Raw genomic sequence first — 20,348 nt, forward strand, 5'->3', positions numbered from 1 at the left:
GCGTTAGCGAGGTAGCGCAAGGAAACAGACGAAAGAATGGCCCAACCCACCCACATACACACACACACACATATATATATATATATATATATATATATATATATATATATATATATACATACACGTCCACACGCAGCACATACATCCCTATACATCTCAACGTATACATATATATATATATATATATATATATATATATATATATATATATATATATATATATATACACATGTACATAATTCATAGTCTGCCCTTAATCCGTCGCCATCCCGCCAAACTTGAAATGACAACCCCCTCCCCCCGCATGTGCGCGAGGTAGCGCTTGGAATAGACAACAAAGGCCACATTCATTCACACTCAGTCTCTAGCTGTCATGTATAATGCACCGAAACCACAGCTCCCTTTCCACATCCAGGCCTCATAAAACTTTCCATGGTTTACCCCAGATGCTTCACATGCCCTGGTTCAATCCATTGACAGCACGTCGACCCCAGTATACCACATCGTTCCAATTCACTCTATTCCTTGCACACCTTTCACCCTCCTGCATGTTCAGGCCCTGATCACTCAAAATCTTTTTCATTCCATCTTTCCACTTCCAATTTGGTCTCTCACTTCTCCTCGTTCCCTCCACCTCTGATACATATATCCTCTATGTCAATCTTTCCTCACTCATTCTCTCCATGTGACCAAACCATTTCAAAACATCCCCTTCTGCTCTCTCAACCACACTCTTTTTATTACCACACATCTCTTACCCTTTCATTACTTACTCGGTCAAACCACCTCACACCACATATTGTCCTCAAACATCTCATTTCCAACACATCAACCCTCCACACAACTCTATAGCCCATGCCTCACAACCATATAACATTGTTGGAACCACTGTTCCTTTAAACATACCCATTTTTGCTTTCCGAGATAATGTTCTAGCCTTCCACATATTTTTCAATGCTCCAAGAACTTTCGCCCCCTCCCCCACCCTGTGATTCACTTCCTCTTCCATGGTTCCATCCGCTGCCATAAAAAAAAAAGATATAGGATAGCATTTAATCTACTCTCCAGTTTATATGGAGCAGATTAAATGCAGTCCTGCAAGCTGCAAACTTCCCACATCTCAAGCCAATCACACCTATAGTAAAGGATACTTGTAATACAAGAATCAGGTTCCTGACTCCTTGGTACTCTATTCCAATTGTGTACTGTACAAGAGTAAAGGTAACAAGGACCAAAAAGCATTGAAAATACAGGAATTTCTTCAGTTATTTAATATATATATATATATATATATAAACTGTGCTAGAATAATAAATAGTAATAAATTACTAATAATATCTTGGTGTAAAACATTATTCATCTAAATGCTTCTGTGTGGCAAAATACCTGGTTTCATCTTTGGTGAAAAAATATAATCTGTATTCTTCCTGCATGAATTATATTCAAAACTTATACCATCTCAGGTCAAACAAGATGCATTATATCATTTTCCTTTAATTTGCACACCTATTCACAATGAAAAATATCATTAATGTAATCTCTTATGGTATCACTTTTTAAGACACACAAAGGCAATGGTATAAACAAAATAACCTTTTAAATCTAACACCAAAGCAAATAAACACAAAATCTAACCAAAGCAAAGTAATGCTCAGAAATACATTCATAGGGTCATTCTTAACTTTTTACTGCTTCAAGAAGTATTCCACTGACACAGACAAATACATGAAAATACCAGCAATGACTCAAGTGTGAAAGCATTCACTGCAAATACAATTATATTCACCTGTTGTATATTCATATATCTTTTTATCACAAAAAATTCCTGGACTTAAGTATTTACATAAAAAAAAGGCATTAGTGTAGCTCTTCTTTTAATGCACTTTCTTAGGCTACCACCAAAATATACCATTTTTGAGGATGTAATAGCAAAATCCTCATAAAGTATATATTACATCATTATAATCTTCCAATGTACTTTGCAGATACGAAATATCAGGCATCATGTATTTATTGGGAAATAAAAATTCATACATTTTTACCACCTAAGGCCTAATGAGGCTATTTTCCAGCTATTTCTGCTTCTCATTAACATAAGAATTGTCATCTCTAAAGAATTATAATTTATAGTCACAGTATTAATTTTGAAGTGCAAATGATTATCCAAAAGATGACACAAAAGAAGGAATAAAATACATGAGAATATCTATATTTTGGACAGTTTTTTCAGCCCATGTCAAAATTCAGCCTACATAGCAATGTTATGGCTATTCTTCATGTTTTCCAACCTGAATTTTTAATCATGCAAAACAATAAGATTCATTCTGACTTTTGCAGACCTGTATGAATCCTGTCATAAGGAATCTTTTTGATTAATACAGCCACTGCACTAAGGGAAACTAACTTACTAATACAAAAGTCCCCATACTAATTGCACTCAAAAGAATATCTGCACATGGGCAAACTTATCTTTGGTAGGTTTATACTTTTTTACAGACTGCCAAAAACCTGTGTCAACAGTGCACTCACTGATGTGAATACTAATCTTATACAGTTGAAATTTGAAAGTTGTGGTTCTAAGTAATTACGTTTCTTATCAGAATGTAATCAGCCACCACAGTAAAAATTTCAGAAGCACCAATCTCTGTGCCTATACTTATAAATACCTTAACTAAGGTTGAAATCAAGAAGAGAATGCACTTTTCTCATTAAATGCAGAAAGTATTCATACAGATTATACAGGAAATAAAGAGAATATATAAAATATAAAACCATAACAAAATTACATTGGAAAGAATTTAGTGTTGTCACAGGAAAAATACCTAAACATAGGCTCCTTATTACATTAACGTTTCTTACTTTGACCAAATTCACCTCCCAATCCTTTAGAGCCCTCTTAAGCATACTGAAATGTCACTAAATAGAAAAAGTGGTACACAAGTGCATTCCATTGGTGTTAATCCAGAGAATAAGCAGAACCTAATGGTTGGTAAAAAAAAAAAAAATATTCCTATCACATGTTAACTTAAAGTTAAAGCCCTCCAGGGTACCAAAGTCTATGACCAATCCCAAATGGGGATCTACATATATATGGAAAGAATGCACCCTAATGAAGGTCTTTGACAAGTGATCAAATTCAGTATAATCAATAAAATTGAAAGGGATCAGGTTGAAAAATGCAAGTGGAGTGATCAAAAATTCTTTTTATTCCATATTAAAAGCAAAGAAACTGCATCCTTTAACAGAAGCAACTGTTGTTCTACAACTGACCCCAAAAACACATATCTCTCAAAACCTCTCCACTTAAGGGAATTCAAAATTTTCAAAACACATACTTCTCATTTTGTTTGGAATGTACTTGTGAGCTATGACTTTCTATGAATGACTTGCCTAGGTTAATAATCAATTACATATTCCTAGGATCACATGCAAAATCAGTAGCAAGGAAGCAATGGACTACTCTGGAGTGAGAAATTCCTTGACAAGATTGTACAATAATCCTTTATGCCCAGACGAAGATATAACCTCGCCAAAGGTGACTTTCCAGTTGTGGCATATCTCCATGTGTGTGGAATCCAGTACTCTCCCTGGCTTTATACAGTCATACACCATAAAAAATTACAAATGTTGCTCTTACTTTTCTTTGTTATATTACCTGCTGATAGGAAGCTCAATTCTTTTCATGTTCATTATTGCTTAAAGCACAAGTAGATAGCAAGTGCATAAACTGTGCAGCAGACCAGTAAAAGGAAGTTCTGAAAAAGAGTTTCAAAAACTGAAGCTGGGTCTTTGGCACTTGACTGTAGAGATGTGATGAGCAAAGTATTCCCTGCTAAGAATACAGAAAGTGTATTAATAGGTCTTCAAAGGACTACACCTTGTACTGCTCCCATTCAATTGACTACTTTAACATATACTGCATCAATAAGTCACTCAGAGCACCAAAACAATAACAAAAGCTTCTTACTCATCATGGCAACTGATAATGACCTCATTAGCCAGGCGGGTATCTGTAACACCTCTACACAAAAAATTCTATATATTTTGCCATTCAAAGAAAGAAGTTCTATCCCAGTTTTAAAGCATGATGGTGTCACAGAGTATAATACTCTCTAGATACTTTTCATGTGCATCTCTGCACATTACACCACTACACGATAGATTTCCAACTACATTTAATTGAAAATTTTTACATTTAACATTAAGAATGTGATATTTCACATTTGCAAACATAGTGTGAGGTCTAAATCACCTGGAATCCAGAAGAAATTTGTATCTGAGGTCTGTATCTTTTAACCTTTACTCATGTTATACATTCTGATCACCAACTTTAATGAAAATTTCAAAGGATGGTTTTCTCAGCTACCCTCATTTTTTCACTGAGCAAGACCTTTAAAACCTTCAACCCATTTATACCTGAAAAATATAAATCTAAAATTAATTTTCTCCAGATTAATAAATTAATTCAAAAGTATTCCATCAAACACATTTTCATACAGTATGAAGACAATGGAGGAAAATAAGAGATATAAGGAAGAAGGAAACACTGAAGAGAAGAAAGTGAGAAGATTGTTAACACTCCTAAAGAATGGAAAAGCAAAGCATAAAAATGGAGTGGCAAGTGAGATGGTAAAAAGATGAGGTAAAACTATGTAAGGGAGGTATGTGAGGACAGGATAAGAGGAGACTCTTTTGCCATGGCCACCCCTTGATGGGAGTTCCTGGGGGGAATGGGCATCAGAGATACAGATTAGATAAATAGAAAATTATAGCAGAGTGCATCTTGAGCATGTGTACAGGAGAATGGAGAAGTGAACATGTACATGATGACTGCATGAAGCAGTAACTGTGCAAGGGAGTAGAGATTAATGCAAATTCTACCTTGACAAAAGTTTTCTTGGCAGAGTTGGCAAAGTGTAAGACAGGATGGTGGCTGATCTCACCAAAAGTGAACCTCTTGTGTGGGAAAAACAATATGGGTTTAAGAAAAGAAAAGGGTGCAGACCAGATATTTGTAGTTTTATCAGACATACGTGCACACATATCTTTACCGAGGTATAAGTAGGAAAAGTAGAATCAGTAAGAAATAATTGCTAAAAGGGAAAGTTAACTCATGACAGAGGAATAACTGCAGTGTGCACTATGGAGAATTTTAAGTGAAAAAGAAAGCATGAATCAAAATGTAAGTCTCACTTGAAATCAACTAGGCATGTAAAGTTAATGAATTTGAAATACAGAGCATAATCTTTATATATGTGCCCAGAAATGCAACTTTAGCTAGTAACTTTCCATAATGAATGCATAACAGTAAAGATAATTTCAAATAATAAAAAATCTAAGTTTCCATTAACCTTGAAATGTATCATGAACAATTCATTAACTATGTATAATTAAAGAATAAATGGCGTAGTAATGTGATAAGCCAAAATAACACAAAATCTGCTACTTTACAGGCAATGCTGCTTTAATTCAAAACAAGGTAGACCTTAATCAAATACAACAAGCGGTTATACTCAAGCACCAGTAGCATAAATGCTTTAAAACAGGTGGAAAACCAAATCAAATATGAGTACCCAATCAATTTCATGAAGAATAAATATGGACAAATAATTTTGGCAAATCATACCTGCTCCATCTGTAGGTCAAAAGGTTCCTCATCAGAGCCAAGAATGCTCTCAATATTGTACAAGGAGGCATGAATAACAATAATGAAGAAACTTGCACCTGAAATAAAAAATTACTACTTTCAGTATCTGTTATTCGACTCACCTATCAAGGATTTTAAGAGAAACTAAGGAGTTTCATTAGTTCAATTTTGAAACTAAGGAGTTCCATTAGTTCAATTTTGTTTAAAGAGGGATGAGAAACTTGCCATGAAAATCATAGTTTTCAATGAAAGTATCATCATGCAACTAAAAAACCCTTAACCCTATTTCCTACAATGAAATACATCTTTCATTCTACTTATCTTTTTCACTGTCAAGAACTAACACAGTTATGCAACACATGAAAAGGTGCTGTGATTTTATTAATTATCGACAATTAATTGTCACAAAGTTCTTTATTGTATCAATAATCATATTTATCAAATAACATTTTCAAAACATAAGTAATCCACTTTAATACCTACTCCCAGAGGCAGACAGCCTAACTCTAAAAGACAAACATGTAAATACAGAAAATATTCAAATAATCAAAATGTCAATACTGTTTTCTTCTTCCCTTCTCTCCCAACGGCAATATTTGCCCTGTGCCTGTACTTACTGAAGAGCTGCAACATTTGGCATGATATATCAGGTAATTTTATGAGGTCAATTAAGACTACCTATGCTGTATTTCCTGATATTTTCTCATGTACGATCAATGCCTTGTGAAATTCACAAGCCACAAGAAAAAAAAAAAAAAGCCTAGGAATATTTGTGTATACCCTAGCTTAAAATGCTCTCCCCTAACCATCAAAGTCTATGTATAACTTTACATATGCCTTGAAACACACAATCCCCTCCTCAAAATCTATGACTCATCATATTCAAACTTTTCAAGTCTTCCACTCCCAACTCATTTTTACTACATTCATATTTCATCCTTCCTTGTCACTCCTTACATAATGCCTTACATAATACTTCACCAGAACTCACCTAAGACCCAGAACAGGACAGCACCAGCCCCTGCCATATACAGAATGGGCAGAGAAAAGATGCCAACAGCAGCATACTGGTGAGCAAGAGATATTTCGTGACCTCCAATTATGATTTTCTTCTCAGCATTCTTCAAAGACAGAATGTAGCAGGCACCAAATGAAGCAGCAACAGCAATAAGAAGTAGTGGGGATGTTATCCTGGAAAATGACAACGCATTTCATTACAAATATGTGTCTTAGGCATTACTATTTATCTCTGCAACATCATTAATCCCACTCACACTGATCTAAAATGAAACCATATTCACAAAGTATATTATGATAATGTACAACAAAATAGAACCTATAAAGAAGATGAGAAAATATCAAACTTAGCCTCCTTTGTACAGGGCTTACTGACATGGTTCTTTAAATAAAGTATTTCAAATATCTAGAAAAGAGTTAATGGACTCCTCCTGTAAGTGGTAACACTACAAGTAAGAAGCCAACTTTGTATGCTTGTATCATGATCAAAGGACAGAAAAGAAGCCCAACTTACCCTGCTCCTATCAGGAATGCACCACTGATGCTGCAAGAGCACCACAAGAGGAGTCTTATGGTGACATAATAAAAATAATATTTTTTACTTGATCACTGTTTCCCGCATAAGTGAGGTAGCACCTGGAGCTGATGAAGAAAGACCACATCCACTCACATTCATTCTTGAGCTGTCATATGTAATGCACTGAAATCAAAGCTTCCTATCCACAACCAGGCCCTACAGATCTTTCCATGGTTTACCTCGGACATTTCAGTTGCCTTGGTTCAGTCCACTGACAGCACATCGACCACTACATATCACATCATTCCAATTCACTCTATCCCGTGCATGCCTTTCACCCTCTTGCATGTTCAGGCTCCGATCATTCAAAATCTCCCTCATTCCAATTCAATATCAAAGATAATAATAATAATGACAAACCAGGGGTTGAAAAGGGCAAATGACAGTTGATGAGTGAGTATCAATAAATTTGAGGGAGAATAGTTCTGGAAGGAGGTTAATAATTTGCAAAAAAACATGAGAACAAATAGGATCTTTGGAGAAGGTGGCACAGGGAAGTGGTAACAGGTAGTGATGAAGTGAAGAGGATATGGATTGAGTATTCTGAAGGACTGCTGAACGTATCTGATGATGGGGTGGCATATTTAGGTTGTTTGGGTCAAGGTGGTGTGCAAAGTCAAGGAGTGGAAGGGCAGTTGGAATGGATGGTATTGCTGATGAACTTATTAAGAAAGGGGGGAGACTGTATTTTTATGCTCGTGTTGGAATCAGTGATCAAGTATGATAAAAACTGATATTTTTTCCATATATATTCGCTACTTTCCTTGTTAACAAGGTAGCATCAAGAGCAGGTAATTGAGCCTTGACAGGAAAAAATCCTCATCTGGCCCCTTCCTCTCTTCCTTTGTCTTGAAACTAATGCAGGAGGTATGGATTTCCATACCACTGCTCTTGTTCCTCTTAGTCGTCTTCTCTGACATGCAGGGCATACAGTACATGGGCAGTATTTTTTTTCTCCCCTCCCTATAGATAAATAATAATAGCAATATCCAGAGCTATTCAAATTTCACAAGACAATAGGTGGTCAAGCTATGGCATCCAGCTGCTGCCAACCCATGAAATGTAATTTGATCTCTATTTACTATGTATGCTATTATTCAAACACTAAGTTTACACAGAAAATAGAGCACAAGTCAATACATACTTTTGAGTCAGCAGCACACCAAAAGCACTCAGCATGAGTAGGTTTCATAACATCACATTATTAATGATACTTGACTTTTTTTTTCAACACTTTCAAGCATACTTCATCATTCTTAAATGCACAGTTGCAATGGGTCACAAGAACATAAATTTTTTGTGACATTTCTACAATGGTAAATGAAAGATATCTACATAAGCAATGAAAAATTCCATTGTTCTGCTGAGATGCAAATACACTGCTACCCCAGAATGCTATATTGCCTATGATTGGAAGTTTCCCATTTATAAAAGAGCTCTAAGAATACTGCTGGGCAGACAGACACATTATAATTTGTACTAAGGCAAAACTGTAGCTTTCCAGACTTACAAACAATACAGAATGAGACCGATGAAGACAAACATATAATTGGACTGGAAGTACTCTACATTCTTCGCCAATCGTTTACTCCATCTCTGTACATTTGGTGGGGCCTGAAACAAAAAAGGACCTTAACATATTCAAGCACTATAATGATTATCACCTAGTACATGGAAAAAAAAAATACTGCACACCCATCTTTCATTGATGGGGTTGTATGGCATGAAATATATAAATTGCAGATATATATTAAGATACAATGTCCAAAATGTATTTTAAGCAAATTTTGATTATACTAGTTGGTTTGGAATTAAAAGAAAGATAACCAGAAATGTCAATCAATAAATCTGGGACATTATGTCTGCTGGCTCTAGGGTAGGGAAAATGTTGCTAGATGTTTGGATGCCATATTAACAAACATAAACACAGCAGGTTGCAGAGAAATCACAATAACAGAAATTTCCAAAAATGAAAGCGTATGTATACACATACACCATGTAAGATAATAATTGCATAAAACTGCATATATATACATTTTTTTTTATTTTTATTCTGCTTTGTCGCTGTCTCCCGTGTTTGCGAGGTAGTGCAAGGAAACAGACGAAAGAAAATGGCCCAACCCACCCCCATACACATGTATATACATACACGTATATTCTTCTTCTTCTTATGCTAATTGCCATTTCCCATATTAGCGAGGTAGCATTAAGAACAGAGGATGAGGACTGGGCCTTTGAGGGAATATCCTCACTTGGCCCCCTTCTCTGTTTCTTCTTTTGAAAAAAAAAAAAAAAAAAAAAAATTCATACTATTCGCCATTTCCCGCATTACAGCATTTAAGAAAACAGTTCTCTCAGAATGAGGATTTACCTACATTAACAAATTTTATTAAAATATCATGAGTATCAATGTTATACAATAACCATGCAATCTTCTCTAAAATTCTTTGTATGTTTTGATGAAAAAATTGAATGGCACTTATTGAAATTACATTACAAGGAGGTTTACTTAGAAGGAATTCTTCATTACATGTATGTTTTATCGTATGGACATTTCAATCTGAAAACAAGCATAAAAGTTCCTCAAAGAAAGGGGTTTCCAATCCAAAATCTTACTGGTATCATTACCACAGCATACATCAAGTATGGAAAATGACAAAGCATAATGTGGGCATGTTCAACTTTACCATAAAATATGTCTAACCTTATGATAAATAAAGAAAAATGAAGATCAATCAAAAACATCTGTTTTCTAAACAAACAGGCACTGTTATTCATATACAGTATATCTTCAGTTATACAAGAATCCCATCCGATACCAAAAAAAATCAACATATAAGAGATTGTAATATATAATGATGCTATCAATCCACATTAGACAAAAAAGAATCAAAAAGTGATGTCTTTATAATTCCTCTGAAAAAGTATCTTACCTTGAACTTTTGTGTGTTGACAAAAATTAACCAAGGTCGAACATTTTCCCGGCGCCGATTAATCCATTCCCTAGCTGCTGGTGATGCCAGCTGTAGTTGCATAGGAAGCTGCATCAGGATCCTGCAATACCACAAAGAAAGCGTATGTTTGAACTTCTGGAAAATATCAAATATCTAAAAGATGGTCTGCAAGGACTACAACTTTAGAGTCAAAGTTTCAGTGAGATACCCAGAAATAATGATCATTATGTCACTACCATGATTATGATGGAAGGTTAGATATCATGATATACTAAACCCAAATTATAAATTACATATACGAAAATACTTGTTGAACAAAAAGGGTAAAAATATATGCAAAATATATTACGTGAGAAAATTAATCATATACAGTTATTTTCACATATGATCACACTTTTCATTTAACTTATATACTGACATATTAGAAAAAAGATACAAGTCAAATAATCATAAACAACAAATGACCAATCAAACCTCCCAAAAAAACAAAACACACAGCTTATGAAAAACACCAATATATCATAAATAGGTCACTCGTAACAATTCTTAAATAATAGTAGAACATATATGTGCATTTGGTCTGCACATAAAAGTACCCAAACAAATCCCTAACATATGTAACTCACTCTCCCACTAAACCTATTTATGTTCACAACTACACATTACAGTGAACCTGACGACATTAAAAAACAAATTTGAACCCATGAGTGCCAGGACTGTCAGGGGCAACTAGTTACGGCTACAACATCAGTTACCTTTACCACCTCAAGGGCCATTATGACAACACATGCAATGCCACTTTATGAGACCTAGATGTTAGTTATTTTTGTCATAATATTAGTCAGGTCAATTGGGAGGTGAGTTTGAATGGAGAAAAACTGGAGGAAGTGAAGTGTTTTAGATATCTGGGAGTGGATCTGGCAGCGGATGGAACCATGGAAGCGGAAGTGGATCATAGGGTGGGGGAGGGGGCGAAAATTCTGGGAGCCTTGAAGAATGTGTGGAAGTCGAGAACATTATCTCGGAAAGCAAAAATGGGTATGTTTGAAGGAACAGTGGTTCCAAAAATGTTGTATGGTTGCGAGGCGTGGACTATGGATAGAGTTGTGCGCAGGAGGATGGATGTGCTGGAAATGAGATGTTTGAGGACAATGTGTGGTGTGAGGTGGTTTGATCGAGTAAGTAACGTAAGGGTAAGAGAGATGTGTGGAAATAAAAAGAGCGTGGTTGAGAGAGCAGAAGAGGGTGTTTTGAAATGGTTTGGGCACATGGAGAGAATGAGTGAGGAAAGATTGACCAAGAGGATATATGTGTCGGAGGTGGAGGGAACGAGGAGAAGAGGGAGACCAAATTGGAGGTGGAAAGATGGAGTGAAAAAGATTCTGTGTGATCGGGGCCTGAACATGCAGGAGGGTGAAAGGAGGGCAAGGAATAGAGTGAATTGGAGCGATGTGGTATACCGGGGTTGACGTGCTGTCAGTGGATTGAATCGGGGCATGTGAAGCGTCTGGGGTAAACCAGGGAAAGCTGTGTAGGTATGTATATTTGCGTGTGTGGACGTATGTATATACATGTGTATGGGGGTGGGTTGGGCCATTTCTTTCGTCTGTTTCCTTACGCTACCTCGCAAACGCGGGAGACAGCGGCAAAAAAAAAAAAAAAAAAAAAAAAAAAAAAAAAAAAAATAGGAGCTAAAACACTGTATTCTAAAAGTCATAAAAAAATGGGTATTCCCAAACAAAAGTGTTAGCTTGTTACCATACTGCTCACCCAATACTTTTTTCTCCACATATAGTAGCCATTTCCCATGCTAGTGAAGTAGCACCAGAAACAGACAAAGAAAGGCTACATCCAATCGCATCCACTCTCTAGTTGTAATGTGTAATGCACCAAAATCATAGCTCCCTATCCACAACCAGGTCCTACAGGCCTTTCCATGGTTTACCCCATAGACTTCAAATGCTCTGGTTTAGTCCAGATACAGCACGTCAACCCCAGTATACTACATCATTCCAATAATTTACTCTACCCTATGCATGCCTTTCACCCTCCTGCATGTTCAAGCCCCAATTACTCAAAATCTTTTTCACTCCATCCTTCCATTTCCAATTTGGTTTTCCCATTCTCCTTGTTCCCTCCACTTCTGACACATATATCCTCTTTGTCAACCATTCCTCGCTCATTCTCGCCAATGTCCAAATGATTTCAGCATATCCTCTTCAGCTTTCAACCACTCTCTCTTTATTGCCAAACCTCTCTCTTACCCCTTCATTACTTACTCGATCAAACTACCTCACACCACATATTGTCCTCACATATTTCAATTCCAAGATATTCATCCTCCTCCAAACAGCCTTAACTACAGCCCATTCTTCACATCCTTATAATATTGTTGGGACTACTATACCTACAACTATAACCATTTTTGCCTTCCCAGATAATGTTCTCTCTTCTCAAACATTCGTCACTACCCACCCTTTGACTCACTTCTCCCATTGTTCTATTTGCTGTCATGTCCATTCCCAGTATCTAAAACACTTCATTTCCTCCAAGTTTTTTCCATTCAAATTCACCTCAACTAACCTGTCCCTTAATCCCACTAAACCTAATAACCTTACTTTCATTCACATTTACTCTCAACTTCCTCCTTTCACACACTCTTCCAAATTCATTCACCAACTTCTGCAGCTTTTCACTTGAATCTGCTACCAGTGCTGTATCATCAGCAAACAACAACTGACTCACTTCCCAGGACCTCTCATTCCTCAGAGACTGAATAGTCACCCTCTCTCCGAGACCCACATTTACCTCCCTCATCATCCCACCCATAAAGAAAATGGACAACCAGGGTGACATAAAACATCTCTGCTGCAGACAAACCTTAATATTGAGCCATTCACTTCCTCTCTTCCTACTCATACACTTGCCTTACACCCTGATAAAAACTTCTCAATGCTTCTACTAACTTTCCTCCCACACAGTATATTCCACAAGGCATCTCTTTCAACCCTATCTTATGCATTCACCAGATCTATAAATGCCACATACAAATCCATCTGTTTCACAAAGTATTTCTCACATTCTTTAAAGCAAACACCTGACCTACACGTCCTCTATCACACCTGAAACCACACTGCTCCTCTTCAATTTGATGCTCTGTACATGTCTTCAATCAATGCCTCTCAATCAATACAATCCCATACAACTTACCAGATACACCCAACAAGCTTATACCTCTGCAGTTTGAATACCCACCATTATCCCCCTTGCCTTTATAAAATGGTACTATAAATGCAGTCTGCCAACCCTCAGGCACCTCACCATGATCTACACATCAAAGAAAATCCTTACCAAACAATGAATAACAGTCACCAGCTTTCTTGATAAATTCAACAGCAACACTATCCACTCCAGTTGCCTTTCATCTTATATACGGCCTTCACCACCTCTTCTCTCTACACCAAACCATTCTCCATGACACTCTCACTTCACAAACCACCCCAACCCAAAGACTCTACATTTGACATCCTATTACCCAACATATCCAAAAGCCCTACAAAATATTCACTTCATCTCTACCTGTTACCACTTCACCTTTTGCCCCCTTCATCGATGTTCACCCAATGCATGTGTTCTTATTGAAATTACACTTGCCATAACTGTGTAAGAGCTGTGTTCCCATTTCAATCCCTCTTTTCCTTCCTTCATTCTTTTCATTCCAGTTTTCCTCCTTTTTCCCTCTCTATCACATTTGCACATTTTGGAGCAAGACAGATCACTGTATTTACCTATCTTTAACCTATGATGGAGTACCTATGGATTTTGAAACTTTGTACTGAAAAAAAAAAAAAAAAAATACTCTCATACTAACACAGATTCTTTCATTCTCTAAATCATTCTGATTCACACAGACATGCTCATTCACTTTCTTTGGCAGAACCACGAAGATATGCCATGAAAATACTACACATGTCCCAACCTTACAAAGCTGCTCAAAGTGAAATACAAACAGGATAATTTAAATATTTTCGGAATAAATTAAGGCTTCTGTGCTTACAATGTCAGCCACAGCAAAGTGTAGCATCCTTCCAGGCAAGAGATCCTTGCCTTGAGACTTAAAACGGGTACATAAACTAGTTCTGCATATACTTATGTAAACAGTTCTTGCCTACCCCTATAAGCACTAAGATGAATCTTGAATGCATAATCCCTGATATAACCTTCTAAAACATTTGGTTCTCCAAATAATATTCTTTATTTCATCAGAGAAATGCAGGAGATTCTACAAGGACCATTTAACCTTTATCAAATTATCAACTCAAGAAGCATTGAAGATCACACTTCAAAGTGCACACAAACAGATAAAAACGTGACTGAAAAATCACAAAATGAGCAAACCACAGCCCAGTAATCAATAATGTATTGATGAAGGGTGTAAGCATTCACTGTAGAAAACACATATAACAATAAAAAAAGCATATTAAATAATCTCCGTCATTATTAAAAGAAATAACTCTTCACCAAAACTTTTTTTCCAAACACTCATTAAAATTCTGTATTACCCAATTCTGCATCCAATCCCAGCAAGCATCAAAACAAAGAGGCACATAGTGTTGAAGCCTCCACCAGAAACTTAAAGTGTGCTATTGTGCTAGCAATATATGGACAGCTATTTAATTCTGCTTATGACCTGCACACAATCAACTCACTCCTTATAAGCACTCTGCTTTTTGATGGCATCATCCATTGTGAATGGGTTGGAGACTGGTTCAACCTGCTCACCTGCAGAAAAACTGTAGCCAATATGGCAAAACAGAGTAGGTGAGGTGGCAGATGTTGACATCACAAACAAATATACTGTTCCACAACTGATAACACACACACAACCAATCAAATTAACAACAATCACATATGTGCTAATGGAATCAGTAAAATACTGTGCTTTTTCTAAGTATCTTAACACAATATATACTTAAGTCTAATTGGAAACTCAGATGCTCTTCCCCATATGTATAAGGCAACAGGTGTTTGGAGCATGGCATCAATAATGAGACTACCACAATATATTCTCTAGAAAAGGTACTGATAAGGTTCATTTTAGAATACTCTGGGTAAGATACATCCTTCTATTTGTTACAAAAACTGTTAGCAGAACTAGAACTTATAAAAAAGAAGGTGAAACATACATAAGTCTGAACAATCATCTATATTAATAAATTCATGAATGACATTCTGCATATATATTGGCATGGAAACTGCGAGGAACACACAAACAACTCCTCTATATAGAGTTATTTCACAAACAGTACTTGCTTCACACATAAAAAAAAAATTAAAGCAGCTAACACTTTTAACCTTAAAAACTAATGCAATGAGCAACTAATATCAACGGAGGGTAAAAGCTGAAAAACGTAATTCTTTGCAAGTAAAGATTGTAACCCAACATCAGCAACAGTGATGGAAGACTGAATTTCAGGGCAATAAGTTCACTATAGGATATGCTTATAATGAGTGAAGAAGGGGATAATTTTACATGAAATACAAACCACATATTACCAGCAATTATGATCTTGTGTTCTGATTAAAAAGGTACTACTTAACCACTTTTGCATCAGATAATTATTTACCAAAATTTCTTAATGAAGCTTTCACACTGAAATATTTTGCAGTAGATGAAATAATCTCGTATAGGATTATCCACTGACTTGCTATTGGACTTATTTAACAACAGTCCTTAGAAGTACTGTATGTGAAATCTTTAAGTTTAGAAAAACTTTACTGATACGACAGAATATCCAGTATCCACTCTCACAATGTGCATCAGAAGTTATTCAATATTTTTGTCAATCTATCATTGAATTAAAATGTGCTCTTGAAGAATACGTGGTAATATTCTATCTTCATCCTGCCACCTTATCAATTCTAGAATCTACAAGATTTCATCCAGAAATAGTTGTATTTTGTATCACTGAATATGACTGGAGTAGCAAGACTAATAATTTTTCTTAACCTACATTATCAGTTAATTCAATAATGGGGTAGAATATGTTAATTCTCAAGATTCTAATTAAAACAACTATAACAGCCACATCTATTTCTGATTACAATGCAAATGCCATACAATCCCCAGCACCAGACCAATTCAACGTTAGTATATTTTCATTAAACTTTTCTGCTACTGACGGAGGTTTTTGATATGATATCTTGTTTTTTACAAGCTCTATAACTATCGTGACTTTATCATCAAATTTTTCCATATATGCATCTCTCACTAGTATTGCTTTATTTACAGTCACTCAGAATATGATGCTAAAAATCATGCTCCACAACTATTATTGTACTCTATAAATACTATCTACAAAGAACAAAATAATTCACTATCCAAAGTTAATGGAGAAATACTAGACTTATACCGTGAAATGCTACAAATCACACACTGCAACTTTCATTCAACAATCATCTAAACACTACACAATCATTAAAAAAACCAAGATTACTAATGCTAGTTTAGATGCAATGCTAAACTGGTACATCAGTATCAGCACACATTTTTCATATAGTTAAGATATCTTATGCACACGTTTGTAGTTTACTCAAAAACATCATTTATGTGATCATTAGGTAAATGCTACCTGACAGACTCCTCGCTGTCTGCTTCGTACTCCGCTGCTGACATAATGGCAGTACTGATGACTTCAGAGGCTGGGGTAGTATGACAAAGCTGAAGCAAGTTATCTGTTTAATCGTTATCTTATCACGTACAACATTATGCAATCTTTGCTGATCACCAGGATCTCACAAAGGCTGCGAATTACACTAAGTATCATCGATACTGTACCCTAATTATATCAATCAAACAACTGGCCGAGGTTTCTTCTATACATATAAGCTTGAATAAGTTGGGCAAGAGTTTAATTGAAGTGTCACCAGTGCCACATCACAAAATGAATCCGGCTTTTCTTTTCTAGCAATGTAACGCACCTGGAAAGACAGATATTAAATAACCCAAGCCATTTTCCTTACCCTGGCTTCGTGGAATCCTTCAAATCGCTGGCAATGTCAAGTTCACCGGATATTTCTATTTCCACGTCACCTGGAGTTCCCGACATGATGGCCTGCTTTGTTTACAAAATGAAAAATAAATGAAGACAGTAGAAGTTGTTGTGAGTGGCACTGGAATAGCAGTGGGATCCCTCCGGTGACAGCTGAGGCTCCCAAGAAGAATTCGATCTTCCTCTTGACGTGGCAGTAACACTCGTCTATACCTCCCGGCAATATGAATATCGTCAACCTTTATCCTCGAAAGGAAAATAAAACAATTTAATTATATTCCATTTGTTATTGACAAATAATCTCGAAATGTATCTAAACTATTACTTTTATTTGAATTATGAAATGAACATTATGATGTAGTTCTAAGATATTAGTTATAATGAGAGAATTGCCAGAAAATCAGCATTAACATTTGTCTAGCAAGGAATAAACAGGTCTTTCCTTACCACAGAATACATTGAAAATAATCAACGTAAAAATGATTATTCATTGAAGTTTGCATATAGCAAACAAACATTCAAAATAGTGTACCATCAACATTAGCGTTTAAAGAATATTGTTTACTTTTGAGCAATATATCATTAAATATGGAATCAGGATAACAAAGAAAGAACTTGCTTATGTTAAAGTTCGTGACCAAAGCTTATCTAAAAACAATCCAGAAATGAAAAGGTGTATCAAAATTATCCGGTCACGCTCACTAATGTCATTCGGTTCTTTGTTCCACTAGCGACAGTATTAACACTACCTTCAAGGCATATGATCCCAATAACGAATGTTAATCATATTTCTTATTTCACTCTGAAATGACACATCAAAGATGATCAGCTTCTAAGTGCGTTATCTGACTCCACAGACATTGAGGTAGACAAAAAGGAAACAAATGGCTGAGAAGAGTATTTATTCCACGCCAGCTGATGACGTGGTATATATATATATATATATATATATATATATATATATATATATATATATATATATATATATATATATATAGCATTATATATATATATATATAGCATTAATGAGATGGTGTTGATGAGGGTCTCAGTCGCCCGTGTCATCTCAGTAAACATAAAAAAAGAAATGGTCGCGAGATCATGTAGCTACAGCGTGAAGGAATCATAGGTGGAAACTGATCCAGAGTATTAGGAGTGTTCACAGTAGTTAGGAATATGAGTGGGGTGGGGGATGATTTGCTCTACATAATTGAGAATGGGGATGAGAATGGCAACCTAACCTAAACTAAACCACGCCCACCACAGCTGCGTTGTAAGACAAACCTCCTTACCTTACATGTTATATAATAAGACCAAGGTAATTCATAGGTCTGTTCGTTAAACCTGAGAGAGGCGCAAGCATTTTCGTCCATTTGGAGATCTGTCAAACTCAATAAGTTTAAGAATCTACTACAAGAGAATTCTTATGAAAGCTGTTCAGTCCGCAGCTGAATTAATCCCATACCATCCAGTTATGTACTCAAATATATACACAAGCCAACTTAATGTATGAATACGTTTAACGGTCTCTTATAAAATAATACTCAGAGCATTATAAATGCTGGTAACCTCCAGTGAGGCCTCAGTGTAGTCTGATGTGTGGTTGACAGAGGATGGCCAGTGCTGTAGTAAGATGGATAGTTTTGTTGTTACTGCTGCTGGTGCTGGCTGCTGCTGTTGCTCTTCCAGCTCGGGTAATGTACATGGCTACTGGGGTACGTTTGTACCTCTCCCAGTAGCAGCATTTGTTCATTTTTTGTCTCATCATTTACACACACACACACACACACACACACACACACACACACACATATATATATATATATATATATATATATATATATATATATATATATATATATATATATATATATATATATATATATATATCAGGTAAAACCACAAGGAACCACAAGAACATTAAGCAAGTTCAGACAACAGGGTTACACTACCTCACTCTACGTAGTCAGCCTCAAACTTATTCATATTGAAACCATGACCGACCAAGCGCAGTCCGTGATCAACCCAGAACAACCACAATAACTAACCATCATCCTACAGGAACCCTTGAGCCAGTATGGAGGACCCGCTGTGAAGGACGCGGCAGGTCGTGGACTTGGAAGTTTCCACTCCAGCACTGTGTCTTGTGGCGCCAACCACCCTCATAACTACCGAGGTGAGTCGTTGACAACAGCAGTGTCGTCAAGTGACTGCTCTGCTGAGTGTGATCATTGCTGCGTGCAGATGAATGAATTACTGAAGGAAGATCACTGCCCAGAGTTGAGTGTGACGCGCTCAAGGTTAAGAGAAGATCCCGGAAACAGAAGTTAGGAACTATGAATCAGAAATATCTCAACATAATAGATGGAGGCCCATTAATGATCTCTCTATAAGGTAAACTGACGCCAAATGCAGAGACAAATATTTCTTATTCGCACGAGTGATAGATCTAATTTTGAAATCCTCATTGATTATGCATACGAGGCTTAAACTGATGTAATCATTTAGTATAATTACTGCTTTAACCACCACTAGATGGATCATTAAGAGTAATCATTAACACATGTATGGCAAGTGGTGATTGATTTTTGCCCAGGCTTAAGAGATACGCCGAGTCTTTGGGAACTATGGTTCGCATGAGGCTTTGAAATCACGTCCTGTATGTCGACCTAACTCATCATGTCACACGCAACATTGTCTTATCCTAATATTGATTGATAACATATTTCGCTCTACATAGTAACTGCTTCTGTGATTATGTATACATCTCATACATGTGACTATCATCATCAACATTGTAACCACCACACGACCTACGTATCAAAATATGTGGGTCTTGTGTAGCTAACCGACCGACCAAGTCCACCAGGAGAGACAGGTTTCCTGCGAGGGAGACAGTCGTCGACGAGGCTGTAATCTTCTCCGTCCATTGACGATGACACAGCCTCGCTAGAGGTGGCTTGCTGCTCCTCCTGTATTACTTTTCAAAAGATGAAACAAGGAAGGAGCTAAGCTAGGACATTCTTCCTCTTAAGCTCATTCATCTGGGAAATGGCGGGCACGTATGAATGAAATTATATATATATATATATATATATATA

General features: G+C 36.3%; 1 protein-coding gene across 4 annotated transcripts; it reads right to left on the minus strand.

The window, feature by feature from the left end:
• Nucleotides 1-1,256: 1,256 nt before the first annotated feature.
• Nucleotides 1,257-17,446, minus strand: LOC139752952 (prenylated Rab acceptor protein 1-like). Of its 4 annotated transcripts, none has more exons than XM_071669067.1 (7): nucleotides 17,219-17,446; nucleotides 14,905-14,988; nucleotides 10,175-10,295; nucleotides 8,752-8,855; nucleotides 6,639-6,838; nucleotides 5,627-5,724; nucleotides 1,257-4,416 (listed from the first exon to the last, which is right to left on the minus strand). In XM_071669067.1, exons 1-7 carry the CDS (start codon nucleotides 17,302-17,304, stop codon nucleotides 4,411-4,413), a joined length of 699 nt encoding a protein of 232 aa, XP_071525168.1. In that variant the 5' UTR covers nucleotides 17,305-17,446; the 3' UTR covers nucleotides 1,257-4,410. The 4 variants fall into 4 exon arrangements, with proteins under 4 accessions (XP_071525168.1, XP_071525169.1, XP_071525170.1 ...); XM_071669068.1 differs by lacking the exon at nucleotides 17,219-17,446 and adding an exon at nucleotides 16,828-17,000; XM_071669069.1 differs by lacking the exon at nucleotides 14,905-14,988 and having other exon boundaries at nucleotides 17,219-17,439.
• Nucleotides 17,447-20,348: the final 2,902 nt, after the last annotated feature.

This window comes from Panulirus ornatus, chromosome 13 (genome assembly GCF_036320965.1).
Source record: "Panulirus ornatus isolate Po-2019 chromosome 13, ASM3632096v1, whole genome shotgun sequence".
Taxonomy (NCBI): domain Eukaryota; kingdom Metazoa; phylum Arthropoda; class Malacostraca; order Decapoda; family Palinuridae; genus Panulirus; species Panulirus ornatus.

Coding starts and splice junctions, on each gene's coding strand:
- LOC139752952 (XM_071669067.1), bottom strand. CDS start 17,304: ATGTCGGGAACTCCAGGTGACGTGGAAATAGAAATATCCGGTGAACTT. Junction 8,856..10,174: donor TCAACACACAAAAGTTCAAG/GTAAGATACTTT, acceptor TTTTTGTTTCAG/GCCCCACCAAATGTACAGAG. Junction 6,839..8,751: donor GGTCTCATTCTGTATTGTTT/GTAAGTCTGGAA, acceptor GTCATTTTCCAG/GATAACATCCCCACTACTTC.